Source organism: Dysidea avara, chromosome 6 (genome assembly GCF_963678975.1).
Source record: "Dysidea avara chromosome 6, odDysAvar1.4, whole genome shotgun sequence".
NCBI classification, from domain to species: Eukaryota; Metazoa; Porifera; class Demospongiae; order Dictyoceratida; family Dysideidae; genus Dysidea; species Dysidea avara.
The window spans coordinates 19734407-19757068 of NC_089277.1; the positions used below are offsets into that span (position 1 = coordinate 19734407).

General features: G+C 38.6%; 1 protein-coding gene across 2 annotated transcripts in view; it reads left to right on the top strand.

Moving 5' to 3' along the window:
• Nucleotides 1–22662, top strand: part of LOC136259110 (uncharacterized) — a 294792-nt gene that overhangs the window by 83819 nt on the left and 188311 nt on the right. For both annotated transcript variants that reach the window (XM_066052532.1, XM_066052533.1), the window contains exon 3: nucleotides 2019–2119. In XM_066052532.1, the coding sequence (XP_065908604.1) occupies nucleotides 2019–2119 (101 nt within the window). The remainder of the gene's footprint in view (nucleotides 1–2018; nucleotides 2120–22662) is intronic.

The following is a 22662-nucleotide window of genomic DNA, read 5'->3' on the forward strand; positions in this document are numbered from 1 at the left end:
AAACTTTGTACATGGAGGTACTGGGCGAGATGGTATTTCCCTATGATAGTATTTGTAAATTTGAATAAAGGAGAAGGTGAGGCTTATAGTATATAGTGCAATACAATTAAGCCTACTTGTGTACAAATTAAAAATTTTTGGTCTGCTTTCCTTGTTTGAGCGCATTTTGCACTGTCAAGGTGTGTGTACTACTTCTTACCTTTATTATTTTGTGGTTCCATGTGTAGAGTTCAGCTGCAAACAAATCACCCTGTAGAGCGTTCAGCTACAAAAAGATCACCCTGTAGAGAGATCAGCTAGAAGAGGTTACCTTGTAGAGAGTCCAGCTACAAAGAAACCATCATGTAGAGAGTTCAGCTATAAACAAATCACCTTGTAGAGAGTTCAGCTACAAAGAAACCATCATGTACAGACAAAGAAACCATCGTGTAGAGAGTTCAGCTACAAAAAAACCACCATGTAGAGAGTTTAGCTGCAAACAAATCACCTGTAGAGAGTTCATCTAGAAACAAATCACCCTGTAGAGAGATCAGCTAGAAGAGGTCACCTTATAGATAGATCAGCTACATTTCAAGTCACCCAGTAGAGAGATCAGCTGCAAAATAATATCCTGTGGGGAATAATGGGCATGTAATAAATATATGTATATAATTTGTGTAATTACTAATAAAATCAAAAATAATATTGAAGTATTAAACATCTTATTTAAGTTCTTTTCTTCTTCCTGTGGTAAAGAAAAAAACACATGGGTTAAAAAAACCCCAAAGCCAGCCATTGGCCGGCTTTGCAGTATACAAATACAAAAAGAAGTGATATCTAATCAAAAACAGCCAAACTGTAAAAAAAGGTGCGGCCCCCAAACAGGCCATGGTGAAAAAAGATGTGAAATCCAAGGTGGCGGCCAAGAAATGGCTGTGATGGTAGGTTGATGGTAAAAATTTTAATAACGACAATTCAGGTGAATTTTGTGCTGCTTGGTCTTGGCACCAAATTCACCTGAATTGTTGTTATTAAAATTTTTACCATTAACCTAGCATCACAACAGCCATTTCTTGGCCGCCACCTTGGATTTCACATCTTTTTTCACCATGGCCTTTTTGGGGGCCGCACCTTTTTTACAGCTTGGCTGTTTTTGATTAGATATCATTTGCAGGTGCATTTAGGTATACAAGATCTGTGTTACTATGTCGTCATGTAGCTGTAAATCTACCATTGATAAGAAACATACGCTTATGCATAAAAACACACACTCCTATAGTGGCAAGCAATGAACAGTAACATTACAAAACAGAATCCCATACATAATAGTCCAAGTATTTGCACATTTTATCTACCCATTATGATCAAAATGTGTCATTCATACCTCCTTACGGGCATTGTATTATTATTATATTTATATGAATTTATAACTGTAACTATGTACAGCTACGTATGTTGTCATGCAGAGCTGCACATCTACTATTGGTAAAAAACACATGATCGCCTTTAAAGGTCTAACCAAGGAAAGCGTGCATTCTTTTTGTTTGTCGGTTGGCATGAGGCTGCCACACACATTGAATTGTGGCATGTGTTTTGTAGTTTCGTAGCTACATGACTCACTACCATGAGTCTTGATGCATGTCCCCTGTACTTTTTTAGATCTACTAGTACTTACTACATACAGTACTATGTCAGTAAAAATAAATAAATGAAATCAAAGTGAAACAGTTACAGTATTAGTAAGAATTTTATGTATTATAAAATTATGTTCCTTCTTTCACTATCCATATATATTCAGTGGATGAAATTTTGGTAGAAATCCAGAAGTTTATGATAATTCACAAAATAAGATATTTGCATCTGCTGGCTCTTGTCGCAGTCAAAGGTGATAGCTATATACGTATAACAACCAATATACAAATTTACAAAGCTGTCATATTTGTCCCTTAAAAGTTTTTGTTCAATAAGGAAGTTGAGTTTACTATATATAAACCTATAATATATATATAAAATCTTACCCACTTATTCTCTCATCATAGGACGCAGTTCCGAACAGTAACTCGCATTGAATCAAAAAAGCACAAATATGAAAATTTATTTTGCTGTGATGGATACACAGGAGAGCAACCAAACTGTAAAGGTACACAGCAATAATAATACTAATAGTGTATGTGCTACTTAGTTATGATGTATAAAAATAGGAAGCTAAAACATTGCTTATAGAATTTGAGACTAGCTGAGCAAAATGTACTATACCATTTTCACACATTCTCTGAATTCCATTGTGTTACTGTACTTATCTGTTATCTATTATTCTACCATGTGTATCTACCTATCATAGTAGCTAAAAAAAATTGCTGAAAGCAAGAGTCAAACAAGTCAGCATATTATATAGGGGTGTATGTGGAATTGTGAAACACAGATCTCTATTCAGACTCAATGGATATCTGATGGCTGATATATACTAGTGTTGCACCGATAATCGGATCGGTTATCGGTTTAACCATATATCGGCATGATTTTCTGGATATCGGTATCGGATCGGATCGATCTTTTAAAAGTAAGCCAATATGATAGCCACGTGAGGCTTGCGCATGCGTATTATTTCCATTGTTGTAAAATAAAATGGCGAAGAAGCGCTCCGTCATTTGGGAGTTTTTCGTGGTGACTGAGGACACGAAATACGCTGTTTGCAACACTTGCCAGGCGAAAGTTTCGAGGGGAGGAGGTAGCACAAAGTCCTACACTACTACAAATCTAGTGAGCCATCTCGCTAAACATCCGGACATCAATAAACAGTATATTGAACGAAAAGAGTCTCAAGAAACTCCACCTCAGAAGCAAACACGTAAAAGGAAGCTTGAACAGCAATTGTCACTTGAAGAAACGCAAGAACTGTCGAAGCCATGGGATATAAACGATGTCAGGTCTCAGCGTGTGCATAAAAGGATTGGTGAGATGCTAGCAGTAGACTGCCAACCATTATCAATGGTTGAAGACATTGGCTTCAAAAGGGTGTTGCAAACTCTGGAGCATCGCTACAAGTGTCCAAGTCGTAAGTATTACACAGATACCATTATACCTAAAATTTATACTGGCATGAAAGATGAAGTATATAAATTGGTTGGTGGGGCCAAGTACATAAGCTTCACCACAGATATATGGAGCAGTAGTATTAATATAACTTGTTTGTTAAGTTTAACTGCACACTGGATTGATGATGCATTTGTAAAGGTGTCTGCTGTCCTACATGCACAGCCAATACAAGAAGCTCACACTGGTGAGTACATTGCAGCACAAATGGAGAGTATGCTTCAAAACTGGGAGATATCTCGGGATAAAGTGCATGTTGTTGTGAGTGACAATGCAAGCAATATGGTAAAAGCCATGAGAGATGCCTGTTTTATGCAATTTGGTTGCTTTGCACATTCTCTGCAATTAGTAATAAAAGATGGACTATTTGTACAAAGAGCCATAAATGATATAATAGCAACATGTCGTAGCATAGTGGGACATTTTCATCGTTCTTCAGTTGCCTGCTACAACCTGAAAAGAATACAAGATAGTTTAAATGTACCACAACACAAGCTTAAATCAGATGTCGTAACTAGATGGAATTCTACCTTATTTATGTTTCAATCTGTTCTGGAGCAAAAAATGGCACTGGCAGCCTACTGTGCAGAAACTGGCAATATCCAGCAGCTTACACCACATCAATTGGAATTAATGAAGAAATGTGTCGATATTTTAAGTCCTGTAGAGGAAATTACACGTTCTATATCAGCAGATATGGCTTCAATATCAATTGTCATTCCATACATAAGGATACTAACCATAACACTTGAGAAAAACAACAATGATAGCGGTGTTCAAACAATGAAAGGTGAGCTGCTGAAATCTTTAAAGTCTCGCTTTGCAGGGATAGAAGAAAAGAAAGAATTGGCCTTGGCTACTTTGTTGGACCCCAGGTTCAAAGATAAATTTTTTTCGGGGAATATCATCAAGGCCACAGTCAAAGAGATGCTGGTTGAGGAAATGAGCAGTTCTGTTGATATGGCTAGTGAGACTGCAGCTGAAGAACCTGGTCCCAGCCAACCAAAGAGAATGTGTCCGCTCAAAAGTGCAGTTTTACTTGATGTCATCTCTGAAATAATTACTGACTCTACTGGTGATACTCCTGCTACCACATCAGAAGTGGAGAAGTTCTTAAGTGAACCACTGTTGGATTACAAGACTGGCAATCCTTACACGTGGTGGGGTCAAAATAAGAAAAGATTTCCTATGCTGGCAACTCTGGCACAACACTACTTATGTCCCCCAGCAACATCAGTTCCTGCGGCAGGTAACCTACATGATGATAAGAGGAACAGAATTTTACCTACTTTGACTGAAGACCTGCTTTTCATTCAAAACAATTTTTGCCTAGTTGGCTCTCAGTACAAATACTAGTAAGTAGTTTAGTGATTACCACTGTAACTGTATACAGTTGGTCTTGTGTGACTACTGGTTTATTTACTTTATTACGCGTATCTAGTTCTGATATACTTTTACTACAGTAGCTATAGCTGTACACCACTAAGCAGTTTTGAGTACCATAAATTACATCCATTTATTTTTTGTATTTTCAACTACTATGTATTGCTACACTGATTAAGAAACTTGTCAAATATATATTTTATATCGGATCGGCTAAAATTATCAGCTCTTTCCTTGTCCAGTATATCGGTTATCGGAATATCGGCTAAATCCCATATCGGTGCAACACTAATATATACCCTATCTGATGGTGATACATATATCTATACAAAAACAGCCAAGCTGTGAAAAAGGGTCCCAAAAAGCCAGGGTGAAAGGTATGTGAAATCCAAGGTGATGGCCAAGAGAAATGGTTGTGATGGCAAGTTATGGCAAAAAATTTAATAACGACAATTCAGGTGAATTTGCGTTGCCTTCTCCAAGTTTGCCATTAACCTACCATCACAGCCATTTCTTGGCTACCACCTTAGATTTCACATTTTTTTTACCCAGGCTTTTTAAGGGCTACCTTCTTTTTCACACTTTGGCTGTTTTGTATAGATATCACTTATTTTTGCAATTGTATACTCCAAAGCCTTTCTTTTTTTCTTTACTGCAGAAAGCAGGAAGAGATCAAGTACGAATTCTTTTGTATTGTACATAATGCATTTAAAAAATAGTACTGTGCTAATACATCTACAGCTTGTCTGGCTTGTAGCAGAAATCCCTACAATATAAGGTAATGTATTTGTAACTCTCTAGCTATCAGAGTGACTTCCAATAATTTTATGTAGCTTGACTCTCTATAGGGTGATTTGTTTGTAGCTGAACTCTCTACCGGGTGACTTGTTTGTTTACTACCATCAACAATTGCAAAGGTTGTGGAATATTTGTTATGAAAGATTGGGAAAGAGTTGCTTTACCTGCTCAGGAGATGGTGTCCAGTCAATTTCTTTCAAATGCTGGTACAAAAAGCAAAACCATGTACAAATGTAACCAGGACACTAGTGATTCTGATACGTATATTGAACTGAACTGCAAGATCTTGGTTGTGCAGGTTTAGCTTCAACTTGATCAATGTTAAAAAAGTTGGTCATGTGAGCTCAGTTTTCTTTTGTGTTGATGGTTTTTTCCTTTTCCCCCAAATAAGTGAGTTCACGTACTGAAGGCCCCAAAAATTCATCACAGGAGGGGAAACCAGCGTGCAGTCGCACTTTTTGGGCTTATTCACAAGTGAAGTGATGGTGGAAACTGATGGCTAATTAGCAGCTTCTTTTCCTTCAGTTGTCTGTTTTCTGCTTCCCATTTATAGTCCAAGAAATACCTTTCAATGTGGCTTCATTTTTCAATGATACATGGAACTATGATGCTGTATAATGCTTTGGAAAATGTGTAAATTTATACAGAAGCCTATGTGTGGTTTAGAAAACATATATATTATTCTTTTCAGTGATCACTAATAAATTTTTTATTTAAAATTATTTTTACACTGGTTTGTGTGCTTATATGAATCCATTTATGGATAAATATATTCATGAGAAATTGTGCATAATATGGTTACAGATTTCAAAACGAAGTAGCCTGTGGTACTAGATGTATGTCCATCATCAAGTTGCATGTAGCTATTCAGTAATCAGCTTTCATAGTCAGAGAATTTTAATATAATCTGGGAATAAATTATTTACCAAGAAATTCTTTTACCAATGTGTTTGTAAAGGTGTCTACTAACCCTCCTCAAAAGATTTAAACACAACTTCCCTAGGGGAACCCGTGACAGCTGCTGGAAGTTGGACTACCCATGAGCCTTATTTGGAAATATTTGAAATTGCAGTAAGCATAGTGTGAAATGTCAAACTACATAACTCAAACTATGTTTGCACCCTTCCAGGGGTAGATTTATGGGGGAGGCTAAGGGTCCCCCCTCCCCCTTCCCTTTGCAGAACAGTGTCAGTGAGTACTATTCCTAAAGCAATAGCTATTATAATTAAATATTTAACGCATCTTTATAATAGTCAGAAGGTGGGCTGAGCAGAGGTAGGATGAGGAATAGTGATTCTGGACACAAGTGCTGGGTGCAAACACTAAACCACTTCGCAGATGTCAACCAGCGCATGGAGGAAGGTGTCAAAAAGCATTGTCCACTCCACAAAGATCTTGCCAAAACACGAATGAAAAGAGATGCTGAAGCTATTGCACTTGCTCTCACATGGCTTGAAGAGAATAATCCCTTTAACCATGATCGAGACAAGCAGTTGCTTGTGTCATTCTCAACAGGATTTACTAGCACTGCAAATGATGGAGTCAATGCACATAGAGCAGCTGAAGTAGGGAGGGAGATGCAGAAGAAGATGGATGCACAGCCAGTAACCTCAACCACGGAAGTGAAGTTCAAGGTACAGGCCTTATCATCACTCAGAAGGATTCCTAAGCTCAATGAGAGGAAGATTCACCTTAACTCACTTAGGTTGTTCAACTGACTGATAATTATCACTCAATGAGATATGACAATTGCGGCAAGCTTAGAGTATGAACTGACTCCCCTGCCTCTGTCCTTGTTCAGTAACAAAGATCATATAATGAACAAGGCAAATAAAGCAATTTTTTCCAACACTAGCCTGAAAGTGTTGACTGACCCACTCGACCTCACTGACCAACCTTGCTCCAGTCTGGTAGTGGATGGTGGATGGCTTCTTTACATTGTGAAGTGGGAACAAGGCCATACTTTGCAGGAGATCGCTGACAGTTACCTGAGCTATGTACAGTATCTTGGCAGGTACTTTCAGAAAATCACTGTGGTGTTTGATGGCTAAAGCAGCTTGCCTAAAGATCATGATCACATTAGGCGTACAAAGAACTCCTGCTGTGATGTACAGATTCGACCGAATATGATGCATTTGACACCAAGAGCAAAGTTCCTAGACAACACTCATAACAAGAGTGAAATCATCCATCTCCTCTCTTCAGCATTCCAGAAACATCAGATCACTGTAGAGCTGTGTGACAATGATGCTGACACTTCAATTGTGAAGGCTGCATTGGCTGCTGCTAAGGATGACTCCGTTGAGGTCAGTGAACCCCGTGGTTGGTTGCTAGGTTGTTATTCCATTTCTTATTATTTTCAGGTGCGGGAAGAAGATTCTAATGTGCTAATAAGGTTAATACACCATAGTTCATACACCGATCATCTACTCTTCTTTACCACGTCAAAGGGTTCTTATGATTTCAGGAGAATCCAAGAATCTCTGTCTGAAAGACAAAGGCACTACCTGCTATTTTGTAATTCCTTTACTGGTTGTGATACTGTTTCTGCCATTGCCAGCCATGGGAAAACCACTCTATTTGACAGGTTTTGTGCTGGGGACATTGATGAACACATGGACACTTTCCTTGATGTACAGGCTAGTAAGGATGTGGTGATCAGGAGTGGCATTTCAATTTTCCAGCACATTTACCATGCACCAGGTACTGTCTTAGTTGCAATTCAATACAGCATGTTCTCACGAAAGGCATCAGCTGGGCTAATCAAACCAGAAACTCAACCTCCAACAGAGGGTGCAACTGCACAGCATTCTCTCTGTGCCTATCTACAAACCCAGGACTGGATGCTATTGCAGAGCATGTCTTTGGACCCCAGTAGCTACGGATGGGCATTAGGGAGTAATGGCTATGAGCCAGTTTCAACATTAGACCCTATGGCACCTGAGGAACTTTTAAAGTTCATAAGCTGTAATTGTAAAGGAGTTTGTAGCAACCGACGGTGCAGCTGTAAGAAGAACGATGTCAAGTACATCCCAGCATGTGGAAATTGCAAAGGAATTACATGCAAGAATTGCATTGATGATGGAGAGTCTGGAGAAGACCCAGGCATTGACTTATGAGGTAATAGACATTATTAAACTAGTCCTTAAGAAATATATGAGTTATAAAAATAATTTATACCAACTAATAATAATAATAATAATGAGTGAATGTGGTCTTTTCATCAATTTCAGGAGTGGTTAAAAGCTTGCGATGTATATATATATATATTAAACCACATGATTTGCTGTACTAACAGCAAATCAACCATTTTCGAATAAGGTCATGGATAGTCCAACTTCCGGAAGCTGTCACGAGTTCTCCTAGGGGAGTTGTGTTTAAATCTTTTGAGGAGGGTTAGCAGACACCTTTACAAACACATTGGTAAAAAAATTTCTTGGTAGGGAATTTATTCCTAGATATGCCAAATATCTGCTAATATTCCCTGACTATCAACTATTATCATAAGCATAAGCATTGAGCATGAGCATTATTTAATCAAGTCAAAATTACCAAATGCTATAACTGGTTTGTTGTTTCTTTACAATTGAACAACTTTGTACTTTACAGCTTTGATCTATAAGTAGCATATAGTATGCTGTGGTCAGTAATGTGTATTATTATGGTTTCTGGAAGTTCTGATGAATTAGTAAAGTCAAGAAGCATTCTAGGCAATAACATTGTTATGTTTGGTATGAATTTAATACTGTGGTTAAAATCACAGAGTCTCCATAGAACATGAATACATTTGAAAGCACACCTTTTTATGCATTTTTGTGGGGTTTATTGCCAGTAATAGCTTGGCTACTCAGATCATGGCTATTCAGTGGCAGCTAGAACTAAACTTGCTTCAAAGTAGATATTACAGTATCATCGCATTATGCATTTTAAAAATGCAGTAGATATTTGTCTGGCAGCCAGACGCTATTTCTGTTTGATATCTGTATGGCAGTTTCTCCCATAGCTTGAGTATCAAACACACTAATTGTATGAAGGTAAGTTTATGGGTGAGTTTGAGGCAAGCTAGGGTTGGAGCGAGTGAAGTGAGCATCTTGGCGAAGGCAGGCCAATCCTAGCTCACCTCGAGCTCACCCAAAAACTTGCTTTCATACAGACAGTGAAAGTCATCATTATACTTAACAGGCAAGTGTCAGGTTAGCGTTAGGATTAGGGTCAGGTTCAGCTTAGGTTTCTTCTTCACTGGGTATTCTTATATTGGTTTCTTCTTGAATGACGTATATAAGGTAAAAACTAAGGGAGGCGAGCAGCTGGGAGCTGCATAGCACAGTGGTTTCAACCCTGAGCTCACACACTGGAGGTATTGGGTTTGATTCCTGGTCAGGATATATTCTTTCGTTTGGGACCCTTTTTATCTTAGCTTTTTTTTTATTCACGTGACTGCCGGATGGATATCCACTGCGTTTTTAAAACGTCATGGGTATGGAGAACGACATATGTAATAAGGAAGGTTATGCAGTTTTTATTCTCAAAAAGTGAATAGATTTTCCTGTAGATCAGTGAAGAAAAGTAATAAAAATTAGATGAATGAATAAAAAATTGAAACTTTTAAAAGACGAATAGGGATTGCAAAAGAAATGCCATGAATTATAAGTTTAACCCATGTTAAACATATAGTTAATATTATGATACACCGGACAGAGATGTAATATATAACCAATGCATATGCTCATTCACGTGACCTAATTTGGTGGCAAAACTAGAGGAGAAAGCTGATTTTAACTGTAAGAGGAGAGCTGAGGAGGGCATAGATTCCCTACTAATTAAATGAGGATGTGAAATAACAGGATTTGGTGGCTATAGCCATGACCTTAAGTCAGGCCATCAACAAAATGTCATGGTGTGTGTCAAGGAAGCAGACTGTTGATTTTATGGACTGATGGATTTTGGCCTGTGGATCAGCAGTCAAGAGGGCACTCTTGCCTGTCTGCATGTCATGGTACTATGTGAAGGTGTCACTTCACTGCAGGGTGAACTGTGCATTGCTATATAGAATACAAAAAGCAGATAAGTCTAATTTTGTGTTTATAATGATTTTTAGATGTACTTTGGGTATACTTAAAATAATGAAGCGAGGAAAGGTGAAGAAAGGACCGGCGTATATATTTGTAAAATTAATCTAATCAAAAACAGCCAAGCTGTAAAAAAAGGTGCGGCCCTCAAAAAGGCCATGGTGAAAAAAGATGTGAAATCCAAGGTGGCGGCCAAGAAATGGCTGTGATGATAGGTTAATGGTTAAATTTTAATAATGACAATTCAGGTGAATTTGGTGCCAAGACCAAGCGGCACAGAATTCACCTGAATTGTCGTTATTAAAATTTAACCATTAACCTACCATCACAGCCATTTCTTGGCTGCCACCTTGGATTTCACATCTTTTTTCACCTTGGGGGCCGCACCTTTTTTTACAGCTTGGCTGTTTTTGATTAGATATCACTTCTTTTTGTATTTGTATACTGCAAAGCCGGCCTATGGCTGGCTTTGGGGCTTTTTTAACCCATGTGTTTTTTTCTTTACCACAGGAAGAAGAAAAGAACTTAAATAAGATGTTTAATACTTCAATTATTTTTGATTTTATTAGTAATTATACAAATTATATACATATATTTATTACATGCCCATTATTCCCCACAGGATATTTTTTTCGCAGCTGATCTCTCTACTGGGTGACTTGAAATGTAGCTGATAGTTTCTTTGTAGCTGAACTCTCTACAAGGTGCACGTGACCTCTTCTAGCTGGTCTCTCTATACAGGGTGATTTGTTTCTAGCTGAACTCTCTACAGGTGATTTGTTTGCAGCTAAACTCTCTACATGGTGGTTTCTTTGTAGCTGAACTCTCTACATGATGGTTTCTTTGTAGCTGAACTCTCTATAAGGTGACTTCGTCTAGCTGAACTCTCTACAGGATGATTTTTTTGTAGCTGAACTCTCTACAGGGTGATTTGTTTGCAGCTGAACTCTCTACATGATGGTTTCTTTGTAGCTGAACTCTCTACAAGGTGACTTCTTCCAGCTGATCTCTCTACAGGGTGATTTGTTTCTAGCTGAACTCTCTACAGGTGATTTGTTTGCAGCTAAACTCTCTACATGGTGGTTTCTTTGTAGCTGAACTCTCTACATGATGGTTACTTTGTAGCTGAACTCTCTACAAGGTAACTTCTTCTCTACAGGGTGATTTGTTGTAGTTGAATTCTCTACAGGGTGGTTTGTTTGAGGCTGAACTCTCTACATGGCGGTTTCTTTGTAGCTGAACTCTCTACAGAGTGATTTGTTTGCAGCTGAACTCTCTACATGATGGTTTCTTTGTAACTGAACACTCTACAAGGTGACTTCTTCCAGCTGATCTTTGTACAGGGTGAATTGTTTGTAGCTGAACTGTCTACAAGGTAACTTCTTCTAGCTGCTCTCTACAGGGTGATTTGTTTGTAGCTGAACTCTCTACATGATGGTTTCTTTGTAGCTGAACTCTCTACAAGGTGACTTCTTCTAGCTGATCCCTCTGCAGGGAGATTTGTTTGTAGCTGAACTCTCTACAAGTGATTTATTTGCAGCTGAACTCTTTATGTGGTGGTTTCTTTGTAGCTGAACTCTCTACAAGGTGACCTCTTCTAGCTGATCTCTCTTCAGGGTGGTTTTTTTCTAGCTGAACTCTCTACAGGTGATTTTTTGCAGCTAAACACTCTACATGGTGGTTTCTTTGTAGCTGAACTCTGTACATGATGGTTTCTTTGTAGCTGAACTCTTTACAAGGTGAATTCTTCTAGCTGATCTCTCTACGGGGTAATTTGTTTGTAGCTGAACTCTCTACATGATGGTTTCTTTGTAGCTGAACTCTCTACAAGGTAACTTCTTCTAGCTGATCTTTCTACTGGGTGATTTGTTTGCAGCTGAACTCTTTACATGGTGGTTTCTTTGTTGCTGAACTCTCTACAAGGTGAATTCTTCTACCTGATCTCTCTATAGGGTAATTTGTTTGTAACTGAACTCTGTACAAGGTGCATTTTTGTAGGTGATCTCACTGCAGGTTGATTTGTTTGTAACTGAACTCACTAAAGGGTGATTTGCTTGTAGCTGAACTCCTTGCATTGTGTCTAGTTTCTAGCTGATCTCTCTACAGGGTGATTTATTTGTAGCTGATCTCTCTACAAGTTGATTTGTGTGTAGCTGATCTTTCTGCAGGTTGATTTGTTAGTAGCCAATCTCTCTACAAGGTAATTTGTTTGTAGCTGAACTCTCTATAAGGTGATTTGTTTGTAGCTGATCTCTCTACAGAATGATTTGTTTTAGCTGAACTCTCTACAGGGTGATTTGCTAGTAGCTGAACTCCTTACATTGTGTCTAGTTTCTAGCTGATGTCTCTACATGGTGATTTTTTGTAGCTAAACTCTCTACAGGGTTATTTGTTTCTAGCTTATCTCTCTACAGGTTGATTTGTGTGTAACTGATCTCTCTACAAGCTGATTTGTTTGTAGCTGATCTCTGCAGGTTGATTTGTTTCTAAATAATCTCTCTACAAGTTGATTTGTTTGTTGCTGATCGCTCTAAAGGTTGATTTGTTTGTAGCTGAACTCCCTGCAAAGTGTTTTGTTTGTAGTTGATCTCTCTACAATGTGATTTTTTGTAGCTGACCTCTCTTCAGGGTGATTTGTTTCTAGCTGATCGCTCTACAGGTTGATCAAGACTCACGGTAGTGAGGCGCGCGGCCAAGAAACTACGAAGCGCACGCCCAATTAAAAGATGCGGCCACTACTGTGAGATATTTACGTGTAGGGTCGGTTTTGCAATATTAGCCCTGGATTATGCAACATCTCTCAATGGATTTGTATTGCGTTACGTAAAAAAAACAACTAGTCATTGTTTTCTTGCGACCTTGCTAAAATAAAAAAAATTTAGCCATATTTAAACATATTTCACTTTATTTCTCTACCTTGTATTACACGTATCGTCATGTTATACCAGTCATCTTACCCATGTTTGTACCGGCCATCTAGGCCTGACATTATCTAATTCTGGTTGGCCCTACGCGTATTTTCTCCATTCAAACCTGTAATCCCTACAACAACTTTTAAAGACACGATGTGGACACAAGCCCTAATGTCTGACAAACAAGTTATGAAAGCGTGCAGACCCGTAAGTTACCTAGGGAAGGCGTTTTGAGCAGAAATCTAGTAGAGTCCATTTAGTGCCATGCCCCATGCGAGCGTTTATAATCGGCAGATGTCTTATAAACAAGGTGTGAAAGCGTGAAGAATGTACAGACACCATAAATCATTAGTCAATACTCCATTTAGTGCCATGCACCACTTATGATACAAGAAATATTTTGTAAGCTGTGTGGAATGACCACTGAAAACTCATGTACAGTCACAAACCACGAACCACATTCCAGACAAAACTTTGTTGCCCTACATTAGTTTACGTACATAATGAAAGCCACTACACTCCACCTTAAACTGATGGTGCTTTGTGGAAGTGTGAACTGCCGTGACAGAACAAATGAGGCAATTATTCTAATTGTGGATAAGATAGCTACAAAATTCATGAAAATTTCTTGTGGTAGAGTAAACACATAACAATGCTATTTCAACACATAACAAAAATTTAATAACATCAGTTTAACACCAAGTGATTATTTCTTGGATATCTGCATGATGACACAACATTAAGTGAGCCCTGTAAAAGAACAAGCAGGCACTGAATTAAACATTTTAAAAATTATATTTAAGACTATAAGTGAATCTGGTGTACCAGTGGCGGTTACAGGGGAGTTGCAATGGTTTCAGCTGAAACCGTCTCTGGAAATAGCATGCCCAAAATTTATTGACGAGTTGTCGCATGGGTGTAAAATGAAAAACTTCATACTTTAGCCTTTGAAATCACATTCTGCAGCAGGTTGTGACCTTTTTTTTTTGGTCTTTGACTTTTTGCTAGGCTGAAGTTGAGTGGAATCTGAAACCCCCTCTGAAATTTCTAGATCTGCCACTGTGTACCAGAGGTAACGTAAATGTGTTTTGGTGCCTAAGTACGTAAACATGAGACCTGTCAAACAACAAGTGGCCACCAAACAGAATGTACAACATGTTAAATATATTTCTTAGCTATACAACAGGAAATTCGGGGTTGTACCAATTCCCACTGTTAAGCTAAGTGAATACCTGACAATATTGTTTAACCCATTTTACAACCAATACCTGATCTTAAATAACATTAAGTTACACTAGTGCATAAAAGTAAAACTTATAAAGCAATTGCTGTGAGCTTGTGCACATACCTTAAGTCAAAGCTGCTAATCAGACAACTGGCCAATTATCACTAGAGCTGGGTTTATGGTCACCACAAAACACAACTTGCTTGGTTATCTGACAACACAAGAGACCAATCGTATGAAATTCACAATACTAATAAAGGTCCTACCTGGTCCAGAGTTAAGTATACCAACCACATCCACTGTTAGTGGGTGAATCACTATGACTAGATTGCCTGTAAAAACAGATAGGTGAGCATTAAATGCAATACACTTAAATTTATCACTTTTACACAAAATAAACATTTTATTCATTTAAACAGTTGACATTGTTACACAGAGACCTGAATAGACAGGCATATCAAGAAGTTTGCAGACATTTGCTATACTTTTGTTCATGGCAAAAATGCCAGCTGGAACAGCATGTCCAATACATATCAATTGAAAAATCAATAAAAATTAATTATCGTGTACCACCTACCTCAAGTCTGTTCAGTAACTTTCTGAATTTGATACATGTAGAGCAACTCTCTGCGAGTACAATGATGCCTCCAATTCACGGAAATTTTGGCTTGTCAAAATGGCCTAAACTGACCAGGTGTAGCAAATACCCCATACATTTTGTATTGAGCGTTTTGGGGTCGTGCAATAAAAGGCGTAATAACCCACGACACGTGATAGATACCTCAGATTCCGAATCAGATTTGGAAATAGTAGTGAATAGTGATTAAGATGAGCTATAGCAGAAGGAAATCAGGAAATTTAAGTTCATCATTTTAAGGTTGAAAATCTCTTACTTTTTCTATGGCGAATTGAATGCCAGATATTTGGAAAGGAACGCTCTGATCTATTTTGATGTCTTGACAGCCATTATTAACCTTCACTACATTATTGTTACAATTGAACAAAAGCACTGTGAATTAGTTCTGCAGGTTAGTTTGTGAAAATTACAGTGTTCCGTGATTAAACAAAATAATGTTCATCCCAAGCAGCAAACTTCTTCATATGCTTCACTGTACATAAATTCAGTAATTTAGAACAGAACATGTGAATGGGAATACCTTTTCATACAAACATTAATATCTGACACAGATTCACTTACTGACATTTCATCTGCAGCCAAAGTTCCCAAGACTTCTGATGATGATGTAAGTGGCAAATGATAAGATAGCCACGGTTTTTTGGTAATTGGTCCATACACCTTGTCACTACAATCTCGTCATGAGATAATATGAGCTAGTGGAGCTACTAGGAGTTTTTGCCTGGCGGGACTCTAAATACTGCAAATGCGGTTAATCGGTGTGTGTCGATGTTGATCTAATCCTCGATCTAATCAGTTTCGTTAACCTCCACTCCTGACTCTTATTCTTTCACGGGTTCATTCGTACTTCAACAACGGTGTACAGGTGTACGGCCTCTGCATTAAAGTACACCTCACCACGAAATGAAATCCAGTTACAACAAGAATTGTGATCGGGCCTGCGAAAATAGGGCATGTGGGCACATGCTTTTTGCCTACTTTTTCAAACCTTCATCACTAATAACTTTTTGTACCATTATGCTATGGCATTGCAATTTTTAGCTCTTAGTAAGCATTTAATTGGCATTATGTTGCAAGTTACAGAATGAAAATATACTTTTCTAATACTGAGATATGACCTGTAGAGTGATGGGGTGTAGTTTGTGCCCACATGCCCTGTTTTCGCAGGCCCGGTCACAATTAATGTTGATTACTCAGTCTCATTACTCTCACTCTCCTTCTTGGACTGCCATTTTAAACACCATTTGTTCAATTTTAATTAAAACTGCGTATCACGTGTGTCCACTTGGGGTGTTACAGGGACATTCCAAGGGACTTCCCTAAATATATTACGTGATAATTGTCAGTCTTGTGTGGTACTTGTCCTTAGTCATGGCTCAGCATTGCGGTACGTGTGTACTATAGCCTAGCTATAGGATTTTTTGTGTAATGATGCATATAGTCGCATAGAAGAACGCATGCATGATGGTAGGGCAAATGCCCGCCCTAGCTATAACTAGCTTTTTCTATAGCTATTATTATGTTACTGATACATCAGGGGCACCAGAGTAAGGTGAAAGTGGTAGCTAAGGCTAAGTCAACTGGTCTATATAGTCTGGGCCTCTGGGACATACTCCCTCAGAAAATTTTAGCTAAGTATACTGCAACTTTTAGCTAGTCCTTCAGTGACCAAATTCGCTTCATCAAGTTTGAAAGTTTGTTTAATTCCAGTCAAAAAGGCTTAGATCTCAATGCACTGGTTGTATCTTCTGATGCCCTATATATACATTGTCCAAAAGATAGTTAGAGTTCCATATTAAAATGAACTCTTGTTATATGCTTGCATGGACTCTTGATAATAATGACTATATGTATTTATTTATTAATATTATTAAATGCTATCCCACTAGGGTTTAGCTTTCAGGTTGTGTATACAAGATATTCTTTCATCTGCCGGTATAAATTGCTATTCCATGTACTATGAGGCCTGGGAAATGTAAGGCTCTAGCTCCACATTAAGAATCAAATTATATAATGTTCAACGCAATGATAAGATAATTGTCAGAGCACAGTTCACGGTTATTGTATCAGCAAAGAGTTTTGAACATTAATTGAGATGTTTTATTTAAGTGCATTTTGACTGTTCCTCCTATAATTCTTGTTCAATTATCTGATATCTTGTCGGTTTCCCTCCATCCTCGTTACTGATCCCTCTTTATTGATTTTATATGACTAGAAAATCAGTACACCTTGTCAATCCAGTTACAACAGTTGATCTAAATATGATGATGATGCAGTTATTGAGATGAGGAGATGCATAGTGTTTCCCTACAGTGCCACAACACAAAACACTTGAAATGTAATCTGAGACTTACATGTATATAGCTGCAGTGAACTAAGTAAGATCACTATAGCTGCTGGTAAGCATTGCATCATATTACCATCAATCAGTGCTTGTGCAATAAATTGTCTGTATTATGAATTCAGTCAAAATTATGCATAGCTAGCTGTGTAGTACCGTATATCGGGAATTGTTCGTGATAGAAAACTTTCGCGATAAGTCAATTGTCACAGCATTCGCGAGAAAACATTCGCTAATTTCGTAATCCAGCAAAAAAATTTTATCGATTATCATGACAATATCAAATTTTGTCTAATGTCAGAAAGGAAATGGCACTATCAGGCGAGGCTAGCGTGGAGAGTTGCGTACATGGATTTCACGTCTATCAAGACGTGTGGCTCCCTGTAATGGGAGAAACTCTACTTTGCCATAGAGAGACCGATAATTTAGAAGACAGACACGCCGTTGCTTACTATAAATCTGAAGAAGTTGTTGGCCACGTTCCGCGAAAGATATCGCGTCTATGTTCAGCGTTTCTAAGGCGAGGTGGAGCAATACGTGGTACTGTTACAGGAAGTCGTCGATATTCCAGTGACTTAGAGCAAGGAGGCATGGAAATCCCATGCAAGATGATTTTTAAGGGCCCACTTACAGAGCTGCAGAAAGTAAAGAGGTTCTTTCTAAGTGCATTTAGGGTTGAGGTTATTGTCTCTGGTCTTATGATCGATGATGCATCAGCGTCAAGCTCCGTCACTACCACCATTTCAGACTCAACTGATTATGCATCAGTGTCGAGCTCCGTCACTACCAACGTTTCAGTCTCAACCCCATCAGAGAAACGCACTGTGGACGCTAAGAATAGTGAATGCTCACAGGCCAAACGCGTGAAGTGTGTTGATTCTGTATCTGTATCAAACTTGGCTGTCGCAAGCTCCTTGACTGCTTCTACTAAGCTTTTACCACCAGCCGAAAACCGCACCAAAGGTGATGTTGCAGAGAAATTTGTCAAGTGCATTACTATAAGCGACTCTGAAAGCAGTTCTACAGTCCAGTCTATAGTAAACTCGACAGAAGTGTGGGTACGATTTCGACGGAGCTCTCTCACTATGGAGGACAAAGGTAAAATAGAGAATGGTTCCAGATTAACAAATAAGCATATTGGTTTTGCCAACTTACTGATTTCACGCCAGTTTCCTCACATTGGAGGACTCCGGTCTACCCTACTGCAGAACAGACATTACTGTTTTCCATCACAAAGCATTCAGTCAATATTTTGTAAAGAGCGAGAGCATTGGATTGTGGCTTCAAATGTCATGCAAGATCACAAGACCGTAAATGTCTATGATTCCTTGTTTACTGAATTAGACCGAGGAACTTACGACTTGATTTTGCAAATTTTTCATGCTCGGAACAATGATCAGAGGGCTACAGTTGTAATGAAGGAACTTCAGAAACAAAAAGGATCAGCAGACTGTGGTCTGTTTGCTATTGCAGTGATGACATCCTTGGCTCATAAAGAAGATCCAAGTACTGTCAAATATGACCAGAACAAGATGAGGCAGCATCTAGTGGACTCCTTCTCCAGCAAGTTCCTTATGCCTTTCCCAAAACTGTAATCAAATCCTAATGATTAAACATTCAAATTTTAATTCAATTTTAATAATAAAGTTTTTTGAAATGATTAATAAAATGTTAATGAAACATGAAATACACAAGTTTATCATTTACTAAAGCAGTCCACAATACCTGCTGCTTTAAAGCCATTTCGTATGATATCAGGTTGAGCAAGAAGGTGATCATACATCCTTCGGATCCACTGAGCACCTAAAGGTTTCATCTGGCTCATGGGAAACTTCACAGGTTTGATTTCTGTGCCAGAAGGATCGTAAGTTTTCAAAACGTCTGCTGCATACCAATCTTGAAATTGAGCTCTCAAAAAGTCTTTGACTGATTTGTTCACACTCAGATCCATTGGTTGGAGCTCCCCTGTACAGTTTGCTGGCACAAACACACAGTCTATATTGTTATCCTCTAGTAATTGTAAAATTCCATCCGTGCATTGGGCTTTAAAATTGTCGAAAATGCACAGTGCCCTGTGATTGGCATCAAGGTGCAAATTTTTCCTAGTGTCTTGCACATATGGAACAATAACATTTTGAACATAGTGATGCATTGTTATTTCATTGCACCAATGGTTGGGGGAAAATGTTACATCCCAATCAGCAGGGAAATTTACAGTTGGTAAACATGCCTTAGTTTTCCCTTGATACACAAGCTGCAATGGCAATAATTTGCCTGTCATGGCTGCGGCAAGCACAAGAGTAATCTGGCGCTTGTCATCAATCCCTGCAATTGGAACCCGTTTAGAGCCTTCCTTAGCCATGGTCCAGTTTGATACGGGTACATAGTTGACAGCCGTTTGGTCCCAATTCAAAATTAAGTCCTGTGGGATTTCCTCCATTTCGACAAGACCTCGGATGTCTAGCAAAAATTGCTCCCTCAGTAAAGCTAGATTTTCAACAGAGACCTTAGCCTTGGTGGTGGCCTTTCGTTTTACATATCCCATTCTTTCCATTAAGTACTGGGCCCAGTGCTTTGTTAGGACAATGCGTCCACCATTCACTGCCAGTAAATTGCTGTCATGCCTCCTTACAATTCCATTAGCTGCTGCTATGGCAATGGACGTGTTAACAACTCCTCCGACATCACGAAGGGCCGTCAAGTAGGCCCGTACCTGACGATCCAACTCCTGCCCTAGTAATAGCGGCCGACCCTTTTCTACAGCAGGGAATTGCTTAATCGACAAGTCTTCGTCACCCGCTTTAACTTTGATGGCTAATTCACGCAAGTAAGTTGTCTTCCACCCTCTCACTGTACTGTCCTTCAAATTTGGCATGTCTTTAGCAAAATGGCGTAATGCTTTTGTTGTGCCATTCTCGGCAGCATACTTTCCAACTTTGGCCTTTTGTTCTAGCGTGGCTATCATATATGCAGCGCGACGTTTCTTCCCACTATCATCGACTAAGGCTAACTGAGCACTCACTTCCTTGTTCGCTTCTTCAATTGAAGAAGAAGGCACAGCTTCACTTAAGGGACCAGAAGGATCGGGCAAACCATCTTTAGTCTTCACATGACTGAAGAACTTCAACAGCGACATTTTGAACACGGATTTGAACACGTTGCTGACTCACATGAACTTTCAAAAAGAAATAATGCAAGAAAATGTTCGCGAATGCACCAGGATTCGCGAAATTCGCAAACATTTTCTATCACGAACAATTCCCGATATACGGTAATTTATTATGCACCCAGTTAACATTTAGCTAAGTTTGAGCATAAGATTCCTGAAGTATTCCGCAGATATATTTTGTAAATAATGTTATAAAAAAGATAAACATACTCTAATAGAACAGTCAATAGCTAGCTGTGTAGTAATTGTGAACTAATTAGGCACTTGCTAATTATGAGCATAATTTAAAGCATTTACCACAGATGTGAGATGTTGTAAATAGTAAATGAATGCCACAGGGTAAACACAAATCTATAGAACAGTCTGTCTATTCTACACTGTAAATTCATACTTCCAAATTTACAGTGTGAACAGTCTGTAATGTGCATGCCTTTGTCAAACAAGATGACAAGTGCACATGTTTGACTCTCCAAGGTAATAATATTATTGCTAATTTCCCAATATCGGTTATCTAAATGTTACCATTAAATTTTTAACAATTTTGTTGTTCCCCCAGTGAGACTATCACTATAACAAAAATGGGTGATATCCACCTCAAAAACACCTTCGCTGTAAAAAAAGGCGCGTCCAAGAAACTACAAGTACCTGTAATCCAATGTAATTAAAAACAGCTCAGTTGTAAGGAAAGACTTCATAAAAGTAAAAATAACTGGTAACTTAAAGAGCTGATATCTGGAGTGGCCAAGAATCAATCTTACTCATACTAAATTTTTTAATCCATGCAAGAATACCTTGCATTGGCTGTAACTCTAATTGGCTGGTAATTTGGCCGCCTTTTTTTTGCTCTATACACTGAATATTGAAAAGGTGGCCAAATTACCAGCCAATTAGAGTTAAAAGAAATCAATTTATGATGCAGCAAGAGCGAATGTAGAACACAGCTGAAAGATAAAGGTTCAATGTTAAACTTTTTGTTAATTCCAATTAGTTGTATATCAGCATTCATTCTTGGCCGCTTCAGATATCAGCTATTTCAATTGCCCATTACTTTCATGGGTGTACTTTTTTACAGCCAATGCAAGGTATTTTTGCATGGATTAAAAAATTTAGTATGAGTAAGATTGATTCTTGGCCACTCCAGATATCAGCTCTTTAAGTTACCAGTTATTTTTACTTTTATGAAGTCTTTCCTTACAACTGAGCTGTTTTTAATTACATTGGATTACAGGTACTTGTAGTTTCTTGGACGCGCCTTTTTTTACAGCGAAGGTGTTTTTGAGGTGGATTTGTTTGTAGCTGAACTCTCTACAGGGTGATTTGCTTGTAGCTGAACTCCTTACATTGTGTCTAGTTTCTAGCTGATCTCTCTACAGGGTAATTTGTTCTCTACAAGTTGATTTGTGTGTAGCTGATCTCTCTGCAGGTTGATTTGTTTGTAGCCGATCTCTCTACAGGGTAATTTGTTTGTAGCTGAACTCTCTATAAGGTGATTTGTTTGTACCGTATGGAGGGAAACTTTGGCGCCATTAAAATTTGGCGAATTTGGCAAATGACCATGAATTCGCCAAATTTTTCCCATCCAAATATTTTGGTGGCGAAGAAAATAGATTAAACTAATCAATTTTCTACTCAACCAAGGGATAGCGGGCCAGGCATGAAGCCAAGCCTGCCTCGACTACCTCACTAGGTAGCTAATTACTGTACACGTGGTATCCTCAAACTTCACCTCGAAACAGGCGTGACAAGTAGCGAGTCCTACCATATTAAGTACGATGTTCACTATTCCAAAGGGTGTAGATCTACTGTCTATATAGTATTACCTTTTAGTTGATAGCTGACTCCAGGCGCCAAACCGCTGAGAGGCGTGGCACTCCGCCAGTTCTTGCTTCAGGGCCAGGCGCAGCGATTAGTAATCTAATTAATTTAAAAGGGAGTGCGCTTTGCTAACAATGTGCCTAACTTTATTTCGCCAACAGCGATATTTTGCTTGATTCGCCAAATTTTTCCCCCTCCAAAGTTTCCCTCCGTATGGTAGCTGATCTCTCTGCCCAGGGAA